Genomic DNA, 16,282 nt, shown 5'->3' on the forward strand with positions numbered 1-16,282 from the left:
ACCCAGCCTGGCCCTAGTTTTAACACACAATTGAATTTTAGGGTTTTTGTTTTTTTGCTTTTAAGGGCCGCACCCACGGCATATGGAGGTTCCCAGGCTAGGGGTTGAATCAGAGCTACAGCTGCCGGCCTACACCACAGCCACAGCAACGCCAGATCCAAGCCTCATCTGCGACCTACACCATAGTTCACAGCAATGCCGGATCCTCAACCCACTGTGCAAGTTCAGAGATCAAACCCACAACTTCATGGTTCCTAGTTGGAGTCGTTTCTGCTGCACCAAAATAGGAACTCTCTGAAGTTTAGTTTTGACAAGGTTTACCTTCTGTTAGGTTTTCCTTGAGTCCTTTCCTCATAGTTCCCAGTACTCACAATCCTTTTGCAGTTCTGAGATTACCCCAACTGATCCTGTCTCTCCAAGATTACCTACTTTCTTAATTCCTTTTAGGCAGTTCATTTCAGATGGTTTAAGGGAAAAAGCAGTCTTTTTTTTTTTTTTTTTTTTTTTTTTTTTTTTGTACTTGGCCTGTTTAGATTAATTTCACCTCCATTCCCTGAATCCCTGTGACCATCCATGAGACATTTATTATTAGATAAGAGGATGCTTGTCATCCCTTCCAAGGTTGAACTGATTGCTGTCTAGGCTGTGGTGACTAAATGAGATCAAAATGTTTGAAGCACTGTGGGAGGAGATATTTCTGGATGAGGGAGGGTGGTGGGCTGTACCACAGAGGAGGGCTAGAAGATGCAGAGATTTTTCTTGAATAGTTACCAGCCTGGGATCTGAGTTGAGATGACCTGAATTCAAACCCCAGCTCTACCACTTAGCCATGTGATCCAGGGTGTGTTAATGAACCTCTTTGATTTTTGATTCACTTCTCTGCCAAACAGGGCTAAAATAGTTGAAGTTTGTAACTATTATAAGGTAATACATGCAAAGCATTCAGTCCATTGTCTGGCATATAGAAAAGGCTCAGGAAGTGGTAGCTACTTATGCCCTTAAAAAAAAAAAAAAAAAAAAAAAGGGAAGTCTTCAGAGTTCCCATTGTGGCTCAGCAGGTTAAAAATCTGACTAGTATCCATGAGGATGCAAGTTTGATCCCTGGCCTCGCTCAGTGGTTTAAAGGATCCAGCCTTGCCGTGTCAATTATGTCTGCGGCTCAGATCTGGCGTTGATGTGGAATAGGCTGGTGTCTGTGGCTCCAGTTCCACCCCTAGACTGGGCACCTCCATATACCATGAGTGTGGCACTAAAAAAGACAAAACCAAAAAGGAAATTTACAGAGTTCCCTGGTGGCTCAGTGGGTTAAGGATCTGGCATGTCACTGCTGTGGCTTGGGTTCAATCCCTGGCCTGGGAACCTCTGCATGCTGCAGGCACAGCCAAGGAAAAAAAAAAAAAAAAAAAGGAATTTCCCAAGAGTTTTCACCCCAGCACTCTGGGAAGAGGATTCTCCAACAGAAGTGGAGATTGGAACTAAAATAGTCTCTTCTACAGGAAGGTACAAAAGTGCATGTACCTTTTCTAAGTCAGAGGTGTATTCCTTGGGGACACCCACAGAGATGTCTTTCCTCACTGAATTTCCTTTTCACCTTCTAGAAGAGGCTATAACCACAAACGAGGTTATAAACCAATTATTGCACCACGTTGGTGCGATGTGCATACACCAACTCAACCTTCTCGCCACCAACCCCAATCTTCCCATCACGAGTGTCTTGGGCAAGCAGCATCCGATTGAAGCACACCATCTTAGCAGTATTTGTGACATTATGGAGAAGGCCATGGTTAATGGAGATACCTGTATTATACGCTGCATTCTCGTGGTCTTTCAGGTAAATACACTGCTTTGAGATAAATAAAATAGAGAAAAACACAAGCCTTGGCTTCAGCCAGCTAATTTCTACCAGAAGAAAAATGTAATAACGTTCCTTTTTTGCATTTTAATACATTCTAATCCTATAATTAGAATTATCATCATATTCATTGCACTGCAGTTAATGGAATGTTGCTATATGTGGCTCCTTGCAATTAATATATGTAATATATTTACTATAATTATACCATTATACAATAGAAGAGAGTGTGGTTAAAAATCCACCTGGGTATTTATTCATAAGAATAACTGGCATGTACTTTCTTCATCGGGATAATTTTATCCCCAGTAAAATTAGCACTTCCAGATATATCCCTTATGTTTCTGTAGGTGGTGTTTAAATTTTTCTTCAGCCCACAAACTGAAAGGAATCGAGACATCATTCGCCGGTCGGGATTGCTTCTTTGGCAGTTGTTGATGGCACCCAGAGATCAAATTTGCCCTGAGATTCAGAAAGAAGTCTGCCTTGCCATCAGGTGATCAGCACATGACTTGCTTAGTGCTTTCCTGCAGGAGGCTTCTCCTGCACTGCATTGTACCCTTCCCTGCAGGCTGAGGGCCTGGATGTCTCTTATCCCATCCTCAGTCAGGACCTCACGTGTAGAGGGGAGAGGTGTGTGGCCCCACCCCAGAGGACCCAAGCCAGCCATCTATATACACACTTAATCCCAACTTTTGGATCTTAAAACAGCAAAAGGAAAAAAAAAACTCCCTTTAGGTAGACATTTTGATGGTTTGCAAGTGGATGTTTTCATTTGGAACAAAGTGTGGCAAAGTGGTTAAGAAACAGCCTTTGACAGACTGGATTCTCGTCTTTGCCCTCCCATTTGCTTCTCAGATGATTTTTTTGGCACAATCTGCATGTAGCTGGCTTGACTATATTGATAGTTCTCTTTAACCAGTTCTGCTTCTAGCCTCAGATAAGTTATCATTTTGGTGATTGACAGGTATGAAAGGAGAGGGATACCATTTATCAGGGAAGTCACTGGACTATATCACAACAGTGAATTTAGGTTCAACTGTTTTTTTAGTGATGAAACTGTACTCACACCGACATCTTTAATAAAAATTTAAATATTTAGAGTTTGGACTTTCTAGAACATGTGTTTAAAAGCTTTTCAACTTTTCTGTCATTTCAGCTCTGGTTTAAATATCTTGTACCCAGGTGAAACTGAAATCAATAACTTACTTAAGCTGGTCTTAACTGAAGGTGAGAACTATCCTTTAATTACCCTTGAAAAAAATCCATCCTTTTTTGTCCCTAAGGAAATGACTGACTTTTAAGACAGTATTTTTTTCTTCATATCTATTAGTCAACATTACTTTAAAAAGGCACATATGTCAACACTTAAACCAGATTGAATGCAGAAACCGTGTTCTGTATGTTGTCAAGCTTTATAAACCTCTTTCTATTCTCGCTGTGTAGCATAATGTACCTGACTGTAGAGGTTTAATGAATGTTAAAGATAATGGCTTCTTGGAATTTCTAAGCCAGTTTTTTCCCCCCACACATTAAAACCCAATGTTTAAAGTTAAACTAAATGACAGCAATGAAATTCACCACGTTAAAGACACTCTGCATTTATAAGCAACATTTTTTGAGGGAATTAGAAATCACACTTTGTGAAATATCAAGAAATAACTACACTTAAACCAGGATGTTCTGGTTAAAGAAAATCTGATTGGTTATGATGTAGTTTTTGCTGCTGTTGTTTCTGTATAAGTAAATAAGCCTGGTGCCCCTAGATTGTTGACAATCTGCTTGTTTAAATACTTCTTCAATAGCATCAGTTTTTCCAAGTGTAATTATCAAGGTAGTTTATGAAGCTTTGTTCTGTGTTAGGAGAGAGAAACAGCGGCCTCTCCCAGCTGCGGGATGTGATCCTAACCAATTTGGCGGAACAGCTTCAAAACAATCGATTTGGCAGCGAGGAGGATGATCATTATAGGTGATGTTATGTTACGTTATGTTTTTCACTGCTAGCCTTTTCTTTATGTTTTTCTCAGTAATTAATTTACATTTAAATGTATTTGATCAACTTTAGTCTCCTATAATATCTTATGTGATAATTACCATGTTAAGTCTAAACTGTGGATCAACTGAAAGATAATAAAGCCCATAGTTGCCATAAGAAATAGCACAGGAGTTCTCATTGTGGCACAGCAGAAACAAATCTGACTGAAACAAATCTGACTAGTGTCCATGAGGATGCGGGTTTGATCCCTGGCCTCACACAGTGAGTCAGGGATTTGGCATTGCCATGAGCAATGGCGTAGGCTGGCAGCCATAGCTTTTATTCAATCCCTAGCCTGGGAACCTCCATATGCCGTGAGTGTGGCTCTAAAAAAAAGAAAAAAAATTAGCACATTTCAGTTTTATGAGTAAAGTAACTTGGGCCTGGCAAAAGCACTTTGCAGAAATAAGAAGTGGAGCTTATTTAAGAAATCTGGGTGGAGGGCATCGTTCAAATCAGTGCCTTTTGAGCAAGGCTGAGGGTGTGGTTAGAGCAGGTGAGGGGAGGAGGGTGTTTGTTATTTATAAAGTTCTTAACACTAGCTTCCTGAGTACTGTTGTGTTTCTGTAAGTTTGGTTTAGTTAATATACCCAGTTGTCAACATCATTACTCAGTAAGATGATTTGCTTACAGAACCAAGAAATTTTGTATCTTCTGTTTGTCATCTTGTACTGATTGTATAAATTTTATCCTTTTATTAATTAACCAGTATCTTATTGTTACATTTTTCCTGCATTTTAAAGACTAAATGATGAACTTTTACACTACATTCTGAAGATTGTTGTACGAGAATCTTGTATCTTAATCACCAAGTGCCAAACTGTCTCTAAAGATGATTTTCAAAAACTCCTTTCAACTGTGCCTGTAAGTAAAAATGCGTTTAATGAAAGCAAAATTATATCAAGTGTCCCTCTTTTCATTTTAGCGTATCGAGGTGTGTGTGTGCACATACACATACTTTGCAAGGATAGACTTAATTAATGGAAGTCAGTGAATGGTTGTGTGCTTGTCTTAGAAACGTAGAACTAGACAAATCCACTTGAGGTGCTTTCTCCAAAGACTTTATTCTTCCTGCTTAAATGTCTTGCTGTAATAAATTGTTAGACTGAATCAATGTTTTCATTTTGTTTAAAATACCGAGGATTTCCCTTCTAATTTTAAGAAGCAAAAGATTCTTTTAAGGGTTTGGGTAGAGACTTCTCTCATGGAGATGTATGTGAGGGGAAGAGGGTGGGGAAGAAGAATTAATTATTAAGAGGCAAACGTTTAAGTAAATATATGAGTGATGAGCAAGAAATATGTAGCAGAAGCCAGAAAGTTATGGTAAATGTGTTAAATTATATATCAAAAGCCATGTGGAAATAAGTCACCCAAGAAACTAACTTGGTCTGTTTTCTGTACTTTCTCTTTTGCTTCCCTTGTCAAAGTCTTTTAAAAACATGAGGATTACATAAGCCCTTCTTTCAGTAGGGTTTTGATCATTTAAATGCCCTTATTTGTATTAAAGGCTGCATCCTCCTGCCTGCGCTATCTGATGGCAGTTCAGAACCACCTTCTCAGTAACACTATTTTGATTAAACCTGATGAGAATGATGACAGTGACAACTCCTTGCAGGGAGAGACATTGAAGGTACAGGTAAACACCAAGCTTTATTCTAACGATGCTTTCTACTCAGTGTGTAAAAGCACAGCTTAAGTGGCTAAATTTCTGTGTATTATGATGTCAGAGTTCACCATGTGGCTTATAGTTTGTGAGAAGTAGTATTAGGCCACTCATTTCATAGATTTTTATGTCACTGCACAGTGGTTACTGTATTTGTGACACTCTCATAATGTGTCATCCATGTGCTCCTGTCAATCTCTTTGTGCCTTTGCTTATTTTCATCTTTTTTTGAGAACTATAAAATATGGCACTTACAAGTGATCTCATATGCACCTGAAAGTTTATAACATATATATGTACTTATATATATGTCCATATACATATATATGTATATAGATAAATCCTGGAGCATAACATTTTAAACAGTTTTGACATTTTGGCTGGCTTTTTATATTCTGTTGATTCAAATAACTTTAAAGAGGTGATAATTTTCTTACAATCCTGTTGTTGAATAATTTGTGAACCTATAGTTCATTTTATTTTTGGTAATTATTTTGAAGTTAGCGTCTGTGTAAACTCAGTAATTTGTTCCCACATGGCAATTTATAGCGAGCCACAGATTTTTTTATAGCCATGGTTGTTATAATTTTGACAGATGCTCTAAGCTGTTGTTTGCATTGTTCTTCAGAATTTCATCTTTGTGGGATAATTAGAGAAATCAATAAGAATTTGATTCTTCCTTAAAATGTTGACTAAAACACACTGAAAAAACCACCAAGGAAGCCATAGTTAAAGATAAAAGCCATTACAGTTTGCCCTTTTCTTATCCCTTTGTGTGTATATATTATATGAATCATCCATCTGCTATTTCATATTTATGGGTTTATTATTATATAATCCATTTTTAAACAGGCAAAAATACATGAATTAATCATTGAAATTGCTGGCACTGTTTATTAACTTCTCTTGTCTTAGTTTCTGAATCAGTAAAAAGGGGCTATAGTATTTCCCTTGTGAGGTTGCTGTGAGGATCAGAGCCAAGGCCTGTGTAGTGCTGGCCCCATGCTGCTGTGTCGTCAGTAGATGAAGACTGATAGGATTAGGATGGCTTAAACCTAATTTTTTTTCATCCAGTCAGTTCAGAATTCTTCTTCTCTTAATGATAAAAATACCTTAATCATACCCCAAAAGATCCCAGGAAATTCCAACAATGAAAACCAATGTCTTATATTTGAAAGGTTAAATGTTAAAATTCTTATTTAACCCTTCTCTTGGTAAAGGCAGAGTAGGCTGGCTTGTCTAGTATTTCTGGGAAAAATAAAAGATACAGATTTTACCTAAAGGGTTCATTTGGTTGCATTTTTTCCTTAATAGAAAATAATTGAAAACAACACATTTCTATGACCTTAACTAGTGTTTCTTAACACATTCTTTAGTATTTGTGCTCCCATGAACTCTCTACTAGTTATTTTTAATGTTTAATAGCCTATGACTGCCTGCTACTTTAATTGAATTTTTGAACTTACCTGTTTTTGAGTGTAATGGTTTAAAACATTAAGTAAAAAGGTCACTTGTACTGTTTCAGAATGTTGTGTTTTTGTCTCATTTTATTCACCGCCTATACATGCGCCTTTTACTGTTCTGTTTTTCTCTTTAGCTATCCTCATACCACCCAAGGCAATCTTCCACCTGGACAGTTTCTGGGCTGGCCACCGAGAGCTCTCTTGTGCTGGAGGGGATGGGAGAAATGCCCTTTCTCCCAGGGACTCGGTGTGCTCCCCGTGAAATACTGCGTATTTCTGTCAGCACTCCAGACCTTAGCCGCCCATCTCAAATTGTTACTTGCCATCCTAGCGGAACTTACTGCTTTGGGCTTATTCTGGCTACCTCATTATTTAATTTGGAAATGCGTCATCAAATACATCATTTCATGTTGTCGTTGCGAGTATATATTCATCACAAAGCTTAAGAATAATTTTTTGATATTTTCTACCTAGGAGCTAAAGGTCAGTATTTTGGCTCTTGCCACCCAGATCCTGACTGGATGTGATGAAGTGTTGGAAATGCTACAGCAGGTCACAACTGCCCTCATAAATAGTGACATACCTGACCGGGAGCAGAGGTGAGGAAATGGCTGTTGCCCTTCCGGAAGAATTTGCTTGTGGAAGCAAAATATTTTTCAACAGAATATCAAATGTTCATTTAATATAGAGGGGGTTTTGTGAGAATCAGTGGAAATGGCAAGTGTTTCAAAGCCAAATGCAATTGAACTCTTTAATGGTGCTTTAGGTGAGACTGGACCGCCAGTCATGATCTAAGCGTAGCAAGGTGTAGTGGACACCATCATCTCTAACACTTGGGTTTTCTGCCCTCATCACTCCCAAATTCACCTTTCCTTCGGTAATCTAGCTTAGCACCATGTGCACTTAGTTTCCTTATGGTAAGTACTTGAGGGAGGTAGAAGTGACTTAGTGATACAGATAATTAACTGCTATTTAAAAGATGGCACTGGAGTTCCCATCGTGGCTCAGTGGTTAATGAATCTGACTGGGAACCATGAGGTTGCAGGTTCGATCCCTGGCCTTGCTCGGTGGGTTGAGGATGCGGTGTTGCCATGAGCTGTGGTGTAGGTCGCAGACGCGGCTCGGACCCTGTATTGCTGTGGCTCTGGTGTAGGCTGGTGGCTACAGCTCTGATTAGACCCCTAGCCTGGGAACCTCTATGTGCCGCAGGAGCGGCCCAAGAAATGGCAAAAAGACAAAAAAAAAAAAAAAAAAAAGAACGGCATTGACAATGATAGCTCAAGATTTTACTGTAATTGACTTCTCCAAATACAGGAGTGATCTATATAGAAGGTAGACTTCTCTTTCCTGGTACTAAAGCTCTTTCTCAGACCACCCCATTAAAGGTTCTGCTATGGTTTGCTGTTAGAGATGAGTTACATACTGTGTTTATTGCTAATTTCAGTGTTGAGATGCTGATCTGAAACAATCCTGCAGTGTAATTTTTCCTCCAGTAACCCTGTCCGTCCCATGTCCCTGTTTCTTGCCACTCCCAGAGAGTAGATGGGCAGGTTGGAACTGAACAAGGTAATGCAGAAAGACATTGCACTAGGACATGTAAGGTTTACTGCTGGCACATGGTGCACGGGGGACACGAGGGCTGTTTTTGGTTCCAACTCTAGCATCCAAAGTAGTTTTAGAGAATTTACATAACCCACATGTTTCTTTCGGCAAGTCGTTTACCTTAATCCTGGCAGAGGATTGAAATATTAAGAGTGGGATTTTAAGTAATCATTTCATAATATATACATATGTCAAATCATCATATTGTACATCTTAAATTTATATAATGATGTCAGTTATAGTTCAATAACACTGGAGGGGGAAAAAGAACGTGATTTTAAACACATTAAAAATCTGCCTGTCTCTGGGCAGCTGGGTCAGTGTCATAGGCATTCGTTGTCGCCTTATCAGAGACTCATGCATCGCTGTGACCTGCAGCCCCAGAGCCAAGGGAACTTGGCAGGTGGTAACTACCTAGAGTAGCCATTTGCATTTTATTTTATTTTATTTTATTTTTGTCTTTTTGCCTTTTCTACCGCTGCACCCAAGGCATATGGAGGTTCCCAGGCTAGGGGTCTAATTGGAGCTGTAGCCACCAGCCTACACCAGAGCCACAGCAACGCAGGATCCAAGCCGCGTCTGTGACCTACACCACAGCTCATGGCAATGCCGGATCCTTAACCCACTGAGCAAGGCCAGGGATCAAACCCACTACCTCATGGTTCCTAGTCAGATTCATTAACCACTGCACCACAACGGGAACTCCCTGTTTGCATTTTAGAAACCATTTATATAGTGCTTCCAAGGTGCTATGAAATGCACCATATAAACTTTGGACTGGGGGGGGAGGCGCAAAAATCACAGGTTGAAGGTGAACTCTGTTACTAGATTTCTGTCCTCTCCCTCATGGAAGGCCGGAAGTTTGTGGACTGAATTGCTGTGATGATAAGTATATAACTGGTTCAAAGAGGCCGTTTAAGAGAATTTGTCAGATAAGGATGATGGTAGTTGCTTCTTTGCATGTTTGGGGAATGCTTAAGCTCTGTGTTTCCTTGGACTTTTGTAGGTTAAAAGGTTTGGAACAAGTTACTAAGGCTACTATGCTTGGTCACCTTCTTCCAGTGTTACTGACCTCCTTGATGCATCCAAACTTACAGACTCTGACCATGGCCGATGCCCTGATGCCTCAGCTCGTGCAGCTGGTACTCTATACCAGTCAGGTATGAGGCTTGAGATGTGCCAAAGTGAATTGTTCTTTGGGAACAGGAAATAAAGATGGAATGAAGGAAAACATCATGTCATAAAAATTAACTGAAATCTTAAAACTAAATTTTTTAAGTTTGACTAAATTACTTACTGCAATCTTTTAGCAAGTGTCAGCTGCCTGTCAGCTATAAAAATGCTGTCTGCAGTGCTCCTGAGATCCTACCATTATATTTTAATCTCTTGAGCTCTTGCTGGCTATGGGTAACCAATACAAATGATATGTTCCATTGCAGTATTAAATAAAATGATATTAAATGGTCTAAGTAACAAAGCATTTCTTTGTGAAAGAGAGAAGACTAGAATTGTAAAAAGACGATTTAAGTGAGAATCCTATGTTCGGCTCTAGTACCATCTAGATAATTAACAGTAAGCACTGTAGGACGTGATGATGACTTTGTTTCAGACGGCTTTGCTACTCAAAACCCAGTGTCCAGTTTTTGCCGAGGTGGGCTGTTCCCCATGTGGGGCATCGGACCAGAAGGGCAGGCTGTTTCCGGATGAGAGGTAAGGGATCCCCCTTCTTTGCAGGAACCCTGCCATGGTTTCTTCTGGTGAAGCCTAGTACTCCTTTTACAGTGGTGACTTTTCTAACTGGGAAAAGAAAGAGACTTCAGGGTCAATATTTTACAAGTAACTATAGAATTGCTTTGGAGATTAGAGGAACAGGTTAGACTCAGTATCCCCCCCCGCCCCGTTAGTTCAAAATTGAAAAATTCTCATATACTAGTGGTAGAGATATAAAATGTTGAGACTTTGGCAAACAGTTTGACAGTTTCTTAAAAAGTTAAATATACATCTACCATATGACCCAGGTATTCCACTGCTAGGTATTTACACAAAAGAAAAGAAAGCATAGATTCTTATGTGAAGGTTTGTAACAGCTTTAGCTAGGTAAGTCTAAACAAGAAGCAATTCAAATGCCCATTGGCAAGTAAAGGGATAACACACTGTGGTATATCCATACAATGGAATTCTACTCAGCACTGAAAAGGACTGAACTACTGATATATCTTCAGCAACATGGAGGAATCTTTTTTTTTTTTTTTTTTTTTTTTTTTTGCTTTTTGGGGCTGCACCTGTGCATATGGAAGTTCCCAGGCTAGGGGTTGAATCAGCTACAGCTGCCAGCCTACGCCACAGCCACAGCAATGCCAAATCTGAGCCACATCTGCAACCTACACCAGAGCTCGTGGCAACACCAGATCACTGACCCACTAGCGAGGCCAGGGATCAAACCCGCATTCTCATGGATGCACGTTGGATTCGTTTCTGCTGCACCATGACGGGAACTCCATCACAGAGGAATCTTAGCATACTTGCATTGAGTGAGAGAAGCCAGAGCCCCCTTAAAGGTACACACTGAATGACTGTATTTACATAAATCTCTAGAAGATGCAAACTAATTTCTAGTGAAAGAAAGCAAAGAAGTAATCACTTGGATTACCAATAGGAAGGAGGAAGCTTCACAGGGGTATACATATGGCCAAACTTACCAATTCATACGCTTTAAATATGTGCCATGTTTTATATGTCACATATATCCCACTAAAGCTATCTTTAAAAACATTGATTAGAGGGGAAGGACTTCAGGATTTCTCTAGAGCAGTGTGCTGTCCAGTTGAGCTTTGTGTGGTGATGAAAATTTGATCTTTGTTGCTCAGTGCCATTGGCCATGGCCAAGTGTCACTGTTGAGCATTCTCGGTATGGCCAGTGTGACCAAGAAATTGAAGTTGACGTTGTATTTCATTTAGATTCAATTTAAATGGCCGCATTTGACTAAGTAGCTCCCATATTGGAGAGCACAGTGTTGTAAAGAATAAGAGGACTCTACAACAGCTCTGTGGAGGGTATAGGAGTTTGTATTCCACAACCTTGGACCATGAAGTCCTTGAGAGTTCAATAGCAGCAGAGAAGAGGGCCTTCAAGGGCACTTTTCTTTAGTAAAAGTTATGGTAAAAAGTAGGCACATAGATTCATGGGATTTTCAAAGGTGACATTTAGATATCAACAAAAGGAAACTTTAGAGGACAGTTCCTGTGGGATTTGGAAAATGGCCAATCTTAAAGTTCCTTTGCAATATCTTTTTTTCCCCTGAAGAATTATAAATGAAAGTTAACAAGGTCTTCTCATGATATGAATTGGGCTTCCCCCTTGAAAAAGGCAAATGTATTTTCTAACAAAGCAAAAAGAACCTTAAATATAGGAATTTTTCACATGTTTCTGGAGAGTTCCCATTGTGGCTCAGTGATAACGAACCTGACTAGTAGCCATGAGGACGCAGGTTCGATCCCTGGCCTTGCTCAGTGGGTTAAGGATCCAGTGTTGCTGTGAGCTGTTGGTGTAGGTCGCAGATGTGGCTCAGATCTGGCGTTGCTGTGGCTATGATATAGGTCAGCAACTACAGCTCCAATTTGACCCCTAGCCTGGGAACTTCCATATGCTGTGGGTGCGGCCTTAAAAAAAAAAAAAAAGACAGAAAAAATGTTTCTGGCTATAATGCCATATAGCATGTTGTGAGAAATTAAAGCAAAATGTAACTTCTTGTATTGTATGGTATATACATTTTCCTTTCCTTGCTGTTAAGCTCAATCACTTTCTCTTTGTCTGGTTTTAGAATGCTGGAAGAGAAGGAGGAGCCTGGCTTTCTCACTGGTTTAAAAATCCCTGCTCCCTGGGCTGCTGGGAAGACTGTGGAAACAGTTCACCCTGTCAGAGACAACTATAAATTTAAAGAAACTGTCCATATCCCCGGAGCTCGCTGCCTGTATCTTAGATTTGACAGCAGATGCTCTTCACAATATGACTATGACAAAGTAAGCAAGAACTGGTCTAGTATTGGTTTCACCCCTAATATGCTGATTTCTTAGATGCTTCTTATTTTTCTTTGCTGCTGGTCACCATTCTTGACTTATTTCTGTCTGCAGATATCTCTTAGGAGAACTTTCCTAAGATAATGCCTTGAAGGGTAGTGACTGGGGGAGTCAGATCCAGCACCTCTGCGGTCTAAGAACAGTGTTTTAATGACATGTTGAAAGTGGACGTTTGTAAGCTTTCAAAAGTCTAGATCCAAGTCAAGGAAACTTTGCTTTCTATGCTGTGTATCATTTGCCCTCCCTCTGTGCTTGGAATGCCTGTGGATGTGGGTGTCCATTCATCTAGAATGGTCTTTCTGCCCAATTCTTGGGGCTTCTCATGTATCTTTTGGGAGAAGATGGCCTTTTAGAAGGGTTGCAGGTATGCCTACGGTCTGGTTTATATTTATTTAAATTATTTGTTCTTTGCCACTACCTCAGGGCCCCCATAGATTTTGAGGAAGTGTAGTTTCCAACCTAGTGGCTTAACAATTTTAAGTAAAAGGAAGGGTTTCAGGGGTTGAAGTATTTTCTACTGTCTCTAATTGTTGCATTGTAAACTATCATGTTGAACTTAGGAAAGGCTAATGAATTTGTGACATGTAACATATAAGAACAACTGAAGGCTTGTCTGATAGCACTGTATGTACAAAGGATTATCTTTATGTTAGTTATCTGTTGTCTTTCTCTGTGAACTATATGAGAGCAAATGGTCTTAAATCCCATCAAGGGAGATTTTTAGGTTAAAAATAGAGAACTTCTTAACTGTATATACTTAGATGGTGAAACACATTCCTGGGCAAATTATAGAATCCTCTTTCCCATTATTTTTTAGGATAGTGAAGATTCCCAGATGTCTGCAGGGGTTTAAGACTGGCCCCTCAAACTCACCTTAGCTGGAAGCTGGAAGCAAGAGAATTTAGAAAATAGTTTGGTGGGCCTTTCAAAAAATATATCTCCTGGCATCCGTCTGTCCCACTTTATAGCTCCTAGCAGTAGCTACCCCCATTTCCTGCATTCAAATTATATGATTAAATTGGAAATGGAAGAGGTTGCCATTTTAGCTGGTCTCATTTTATTTCTCCTTTAAAAAACAGTAACTTGCATCTTCTGATATAAGCTAACCTCCACCTGCAGAAGACATTAGTGTTATATGTGGAGGCACAGGGAGGCTTACTGCATGGATGAAAGTAACCTTTACTTTTCCAGTGGTCTCTGGCTGGTGTCCCCCAAAAGTGCAAAGGGTAAGAAAACACAAAATGGTTAAGCATCCAGGGCTAAAATTGCAGCTTTTAGATCCAAACTGAGCTCAGAGGTGGTCAGAGTGCACGTTATAAGATGGAATTTGGTATTTACAGAAGCCAGAGCCTTAGTCTTCCTATGAAAGAATAACCAGATAACCTTGAAATGTTTTTCCTTCATATTAGTTGGTTAATTGGATGTAAATGAATAACCTTTATTGAATAAAAATACTGATACATGAAAACTGACCCAAGAAGAAGCAGCCCCCTTTCTTGCCCAAATTTATGTCATTTTCTTTTATATCATTAGGCAACATTCTAAGACTATATGGCTTGTTTTCAATTTGTTGCATTTTAAAATTCCTCCCTCATTGAGGTTTTTTGTTTTTTAGTTTTTGTTTTTTGGGTTTTTTTGGCTTTTTTGTTGTTGTATTATATATAACCGTCTTCCTATCTGTATTTGCTTAGTTTATTAATTTGGGGGAGGATCTAAGGGGGTAAACTGTCCCTGTTATTAATGGGCTATATGTTATTAAGATGAAAATAGCTGTTTTTAAAAATATGTGTAATAGCCGAGTATAATTATTTTAATGTGAAGTCCCCAAAGCCAGTTAAATTGTGGTAATATTTGTTACTACTCTGCGGCTGCCCTGTAAATACCAATGGCTGACTGTATCTAACTAGTATCTAAAAAAAAAAAAAAAAAAAAAAAAAAAAACTTAAAAAAATAAAAAATAAAAACCAGGAAATACTAGTTTTAGTATAATGACACCAGTGCCTGGTTATAAATGTATTTTTAAACAAACATTTTTTGCAGCCTTTTTATTTGTAGATGTTGTTTTTGTTTTTCTTTTACAGTCTAACAGTCTATTTTCTGTTTTGAAGTTGGTGATATACGCGGGGCCTAACACAAACAGTAGGAAGGTTGCTGAGTATGGAGGCAATACACTGGGATATGGCAGCCGTAGTGTCTTAGGAACTGGTTGGCCGAAAGACTTGGTGAAGGTATGGTATCCAGGCACATTCGCTTCCTAGAAAAGAAAATGAACTTGCATTCCTCATGGGCCCAAGTATTAACTAGAATGCTAGGAAAAAACTTGCCACAAGGGCTTTGGTTGAAGTGGGGCTACCATGCTAGGCTTGTAAACCACTACTTTGTTCAGAATGACCCTCCTTTTACTTGGAGGCATCAGATCTCCCTCTGCTCCAGAATTTGTACCTGATCCATAGGTTACTCCATGGACTGAGGTTGTCACAGCATTTCTTTCTCTGTCTGTTAAAAGGACTGCTAGTTCTTCCCACTCGCTTCTTCTCTAGACTCCCTTACGATGAGAATCCTAGAACCACTGAACCATTGTAGTTTTCCAATGTGGATTCAGTGCTTTCAAATGAATTTGGGCCTTTGGAGCAAAAATAATGATCCGTTCTCAAACTGATGAGATTGGACCATGCTTTGTAAGGTGGGCCCCTGAACTATAACATATCTACCTAGAATATGAATATAAACTGAAATGCCCACGAAAACCTGAAAACCTCTCCGAAGACTGCTCCCGACACCTTTATCTCACACACAGTTATGTACCCTTTTTAATTCAGCCTTTGGCAGCAGGTTACCTCCAGAGGTATCGTTCAGATGCATCCAAATCTAGATAAACACAATGCCTTTTTTTTTTTTTTTGGCCTTTTCTAGGGCCGCTCCCGAAGCATATGGAGGTTCCCAGGCTAGGGGTCCAATTGGAGCTGTAGCCGCCGACCTACACCACAGCAACAGCAACGTGGGATCCGAGCTGAGTCTGTGACCTACACCATAGCTCACAGCAACACCGGATCCCCAACCCACTGAGCAAGGCCAGGGGTCGAAGCCGCAACCTCATGGCTCCTAGTCGGATTCGTTAACCACTGCACCGCGACGGGAACTCCTAAACACAATACTTTTAATTGTTCTCTGATTCCCTGTATTTTGTTTCCTACTCATAGTGTTGGTTCTACAAGACAGAGTGAGGTCTTTTAGCACTCGCTCTGTGTTCTTCAAGATACTGTTTGCTTGTCTACCTTACTGGCACAAGTGAGGTGGTGAAGTGGAGAGGGGGCGGGCAGAAATAGTAGAAATCTGAGGAATCTATTGAAATTATGCTCGAGATTTGATCTTTACTCTGATCCCACTATTGGGCAATCACAGCCCATTTCACAGATGCCTCGTTCCCAAAGCCACGTGGTCAGGAGAGACACCTGAAAGGTTGGTGTCCAGATGAGAGGGGATGGAATTTGAATCAAAAAAACAAGTGAGAAAAGGAATGCAGTATTGAAAGTAACTCTCTGAAATTCATTGCTCTCTTGAAAATTGTGTCTTGTTTTTAAAGTGCATTT

General features: G+C 39.8%; 1 protein-coding gene across 8 annotated transcripts in view; it reads left to right on the forward strand.

Annotated features, from left to right (window-relative positions):
* The window catches only part of HECTD4 (HECT domain E3 ubiquitin protein ligase 4), a 211,478-nt gene that overhangs the window by 107,904 nt on the left and 87,292 nt on the right, over positions 1-16,282 (forward strand). For 4 of the 8 annotated variants that reach the window (XR_014826914.1, XR_014826915.1, XM_005657322.4 and 1 more), the window contains exons 12-22: positions 1,599-1,831; positions 2,203-2,348; positions 3,012-3,082; positions 3,716-3,821; positions 4,631-4,751; positions 5,395-5,523; positions 7,488-7,612; positions 9,622-9,775; positions 10,225-10,325; positions 12,437-12,635; positions 14,774-14,920. Coding sequence is in view for 6 of the 8 variants with exons in the window: in XM_005657322.4 (XP_005657379.1) it covers positions 1,599-1,831; positions 2,203-2,348; positions 3,012-3,082; positions 3,716-3,821; positions 4,631-4,751; positions 5,395-5,523; positions 7,488-7,612; positions 9,622-9,775; positions 10,225-10,325; positions 12,437-12,635; positions 14,774-14,920 (1,532 nt within the window). In the remaining 2 variants the exon portion in view is untranslated. The remainder of the gene's footprint in view (positions 1-1,598; positions 1,832-2,202; positions 2,349-3,011; positions 3,083-3,715; positions 3,822-4,630; positions 4,752-5,394; positions 5,524-7,487; positions 7,613-9,621; positions 9,776-10,224; positions 10,326-12,436; positions 12,636-14,773; positions 14,921-16,282) is intronic. The other 4 variants (XM_013990365.3, XM_084995514.1, XM_005657324.4 and 1 more) reach the window with 3 other exon arrangements.

This window comes from Sus scrofa, chromosome 14 (assembly GCF_054392235.1).
Source record: "Sus scrofa isolate SSC_HxYL_T2T_F1_AM1 chromosome 14, Sscrofa_HxYL_maternal_Yorkshire_Landrace_v2.0, whole genome shotgun sequence".
NCBI classification, from domain to species: domain Eukaryota; kingdom Metazoa; phylum Chordata; class Mammalia; order Artiodactyla; family Suidae; genus Sus; species Sus scrofa.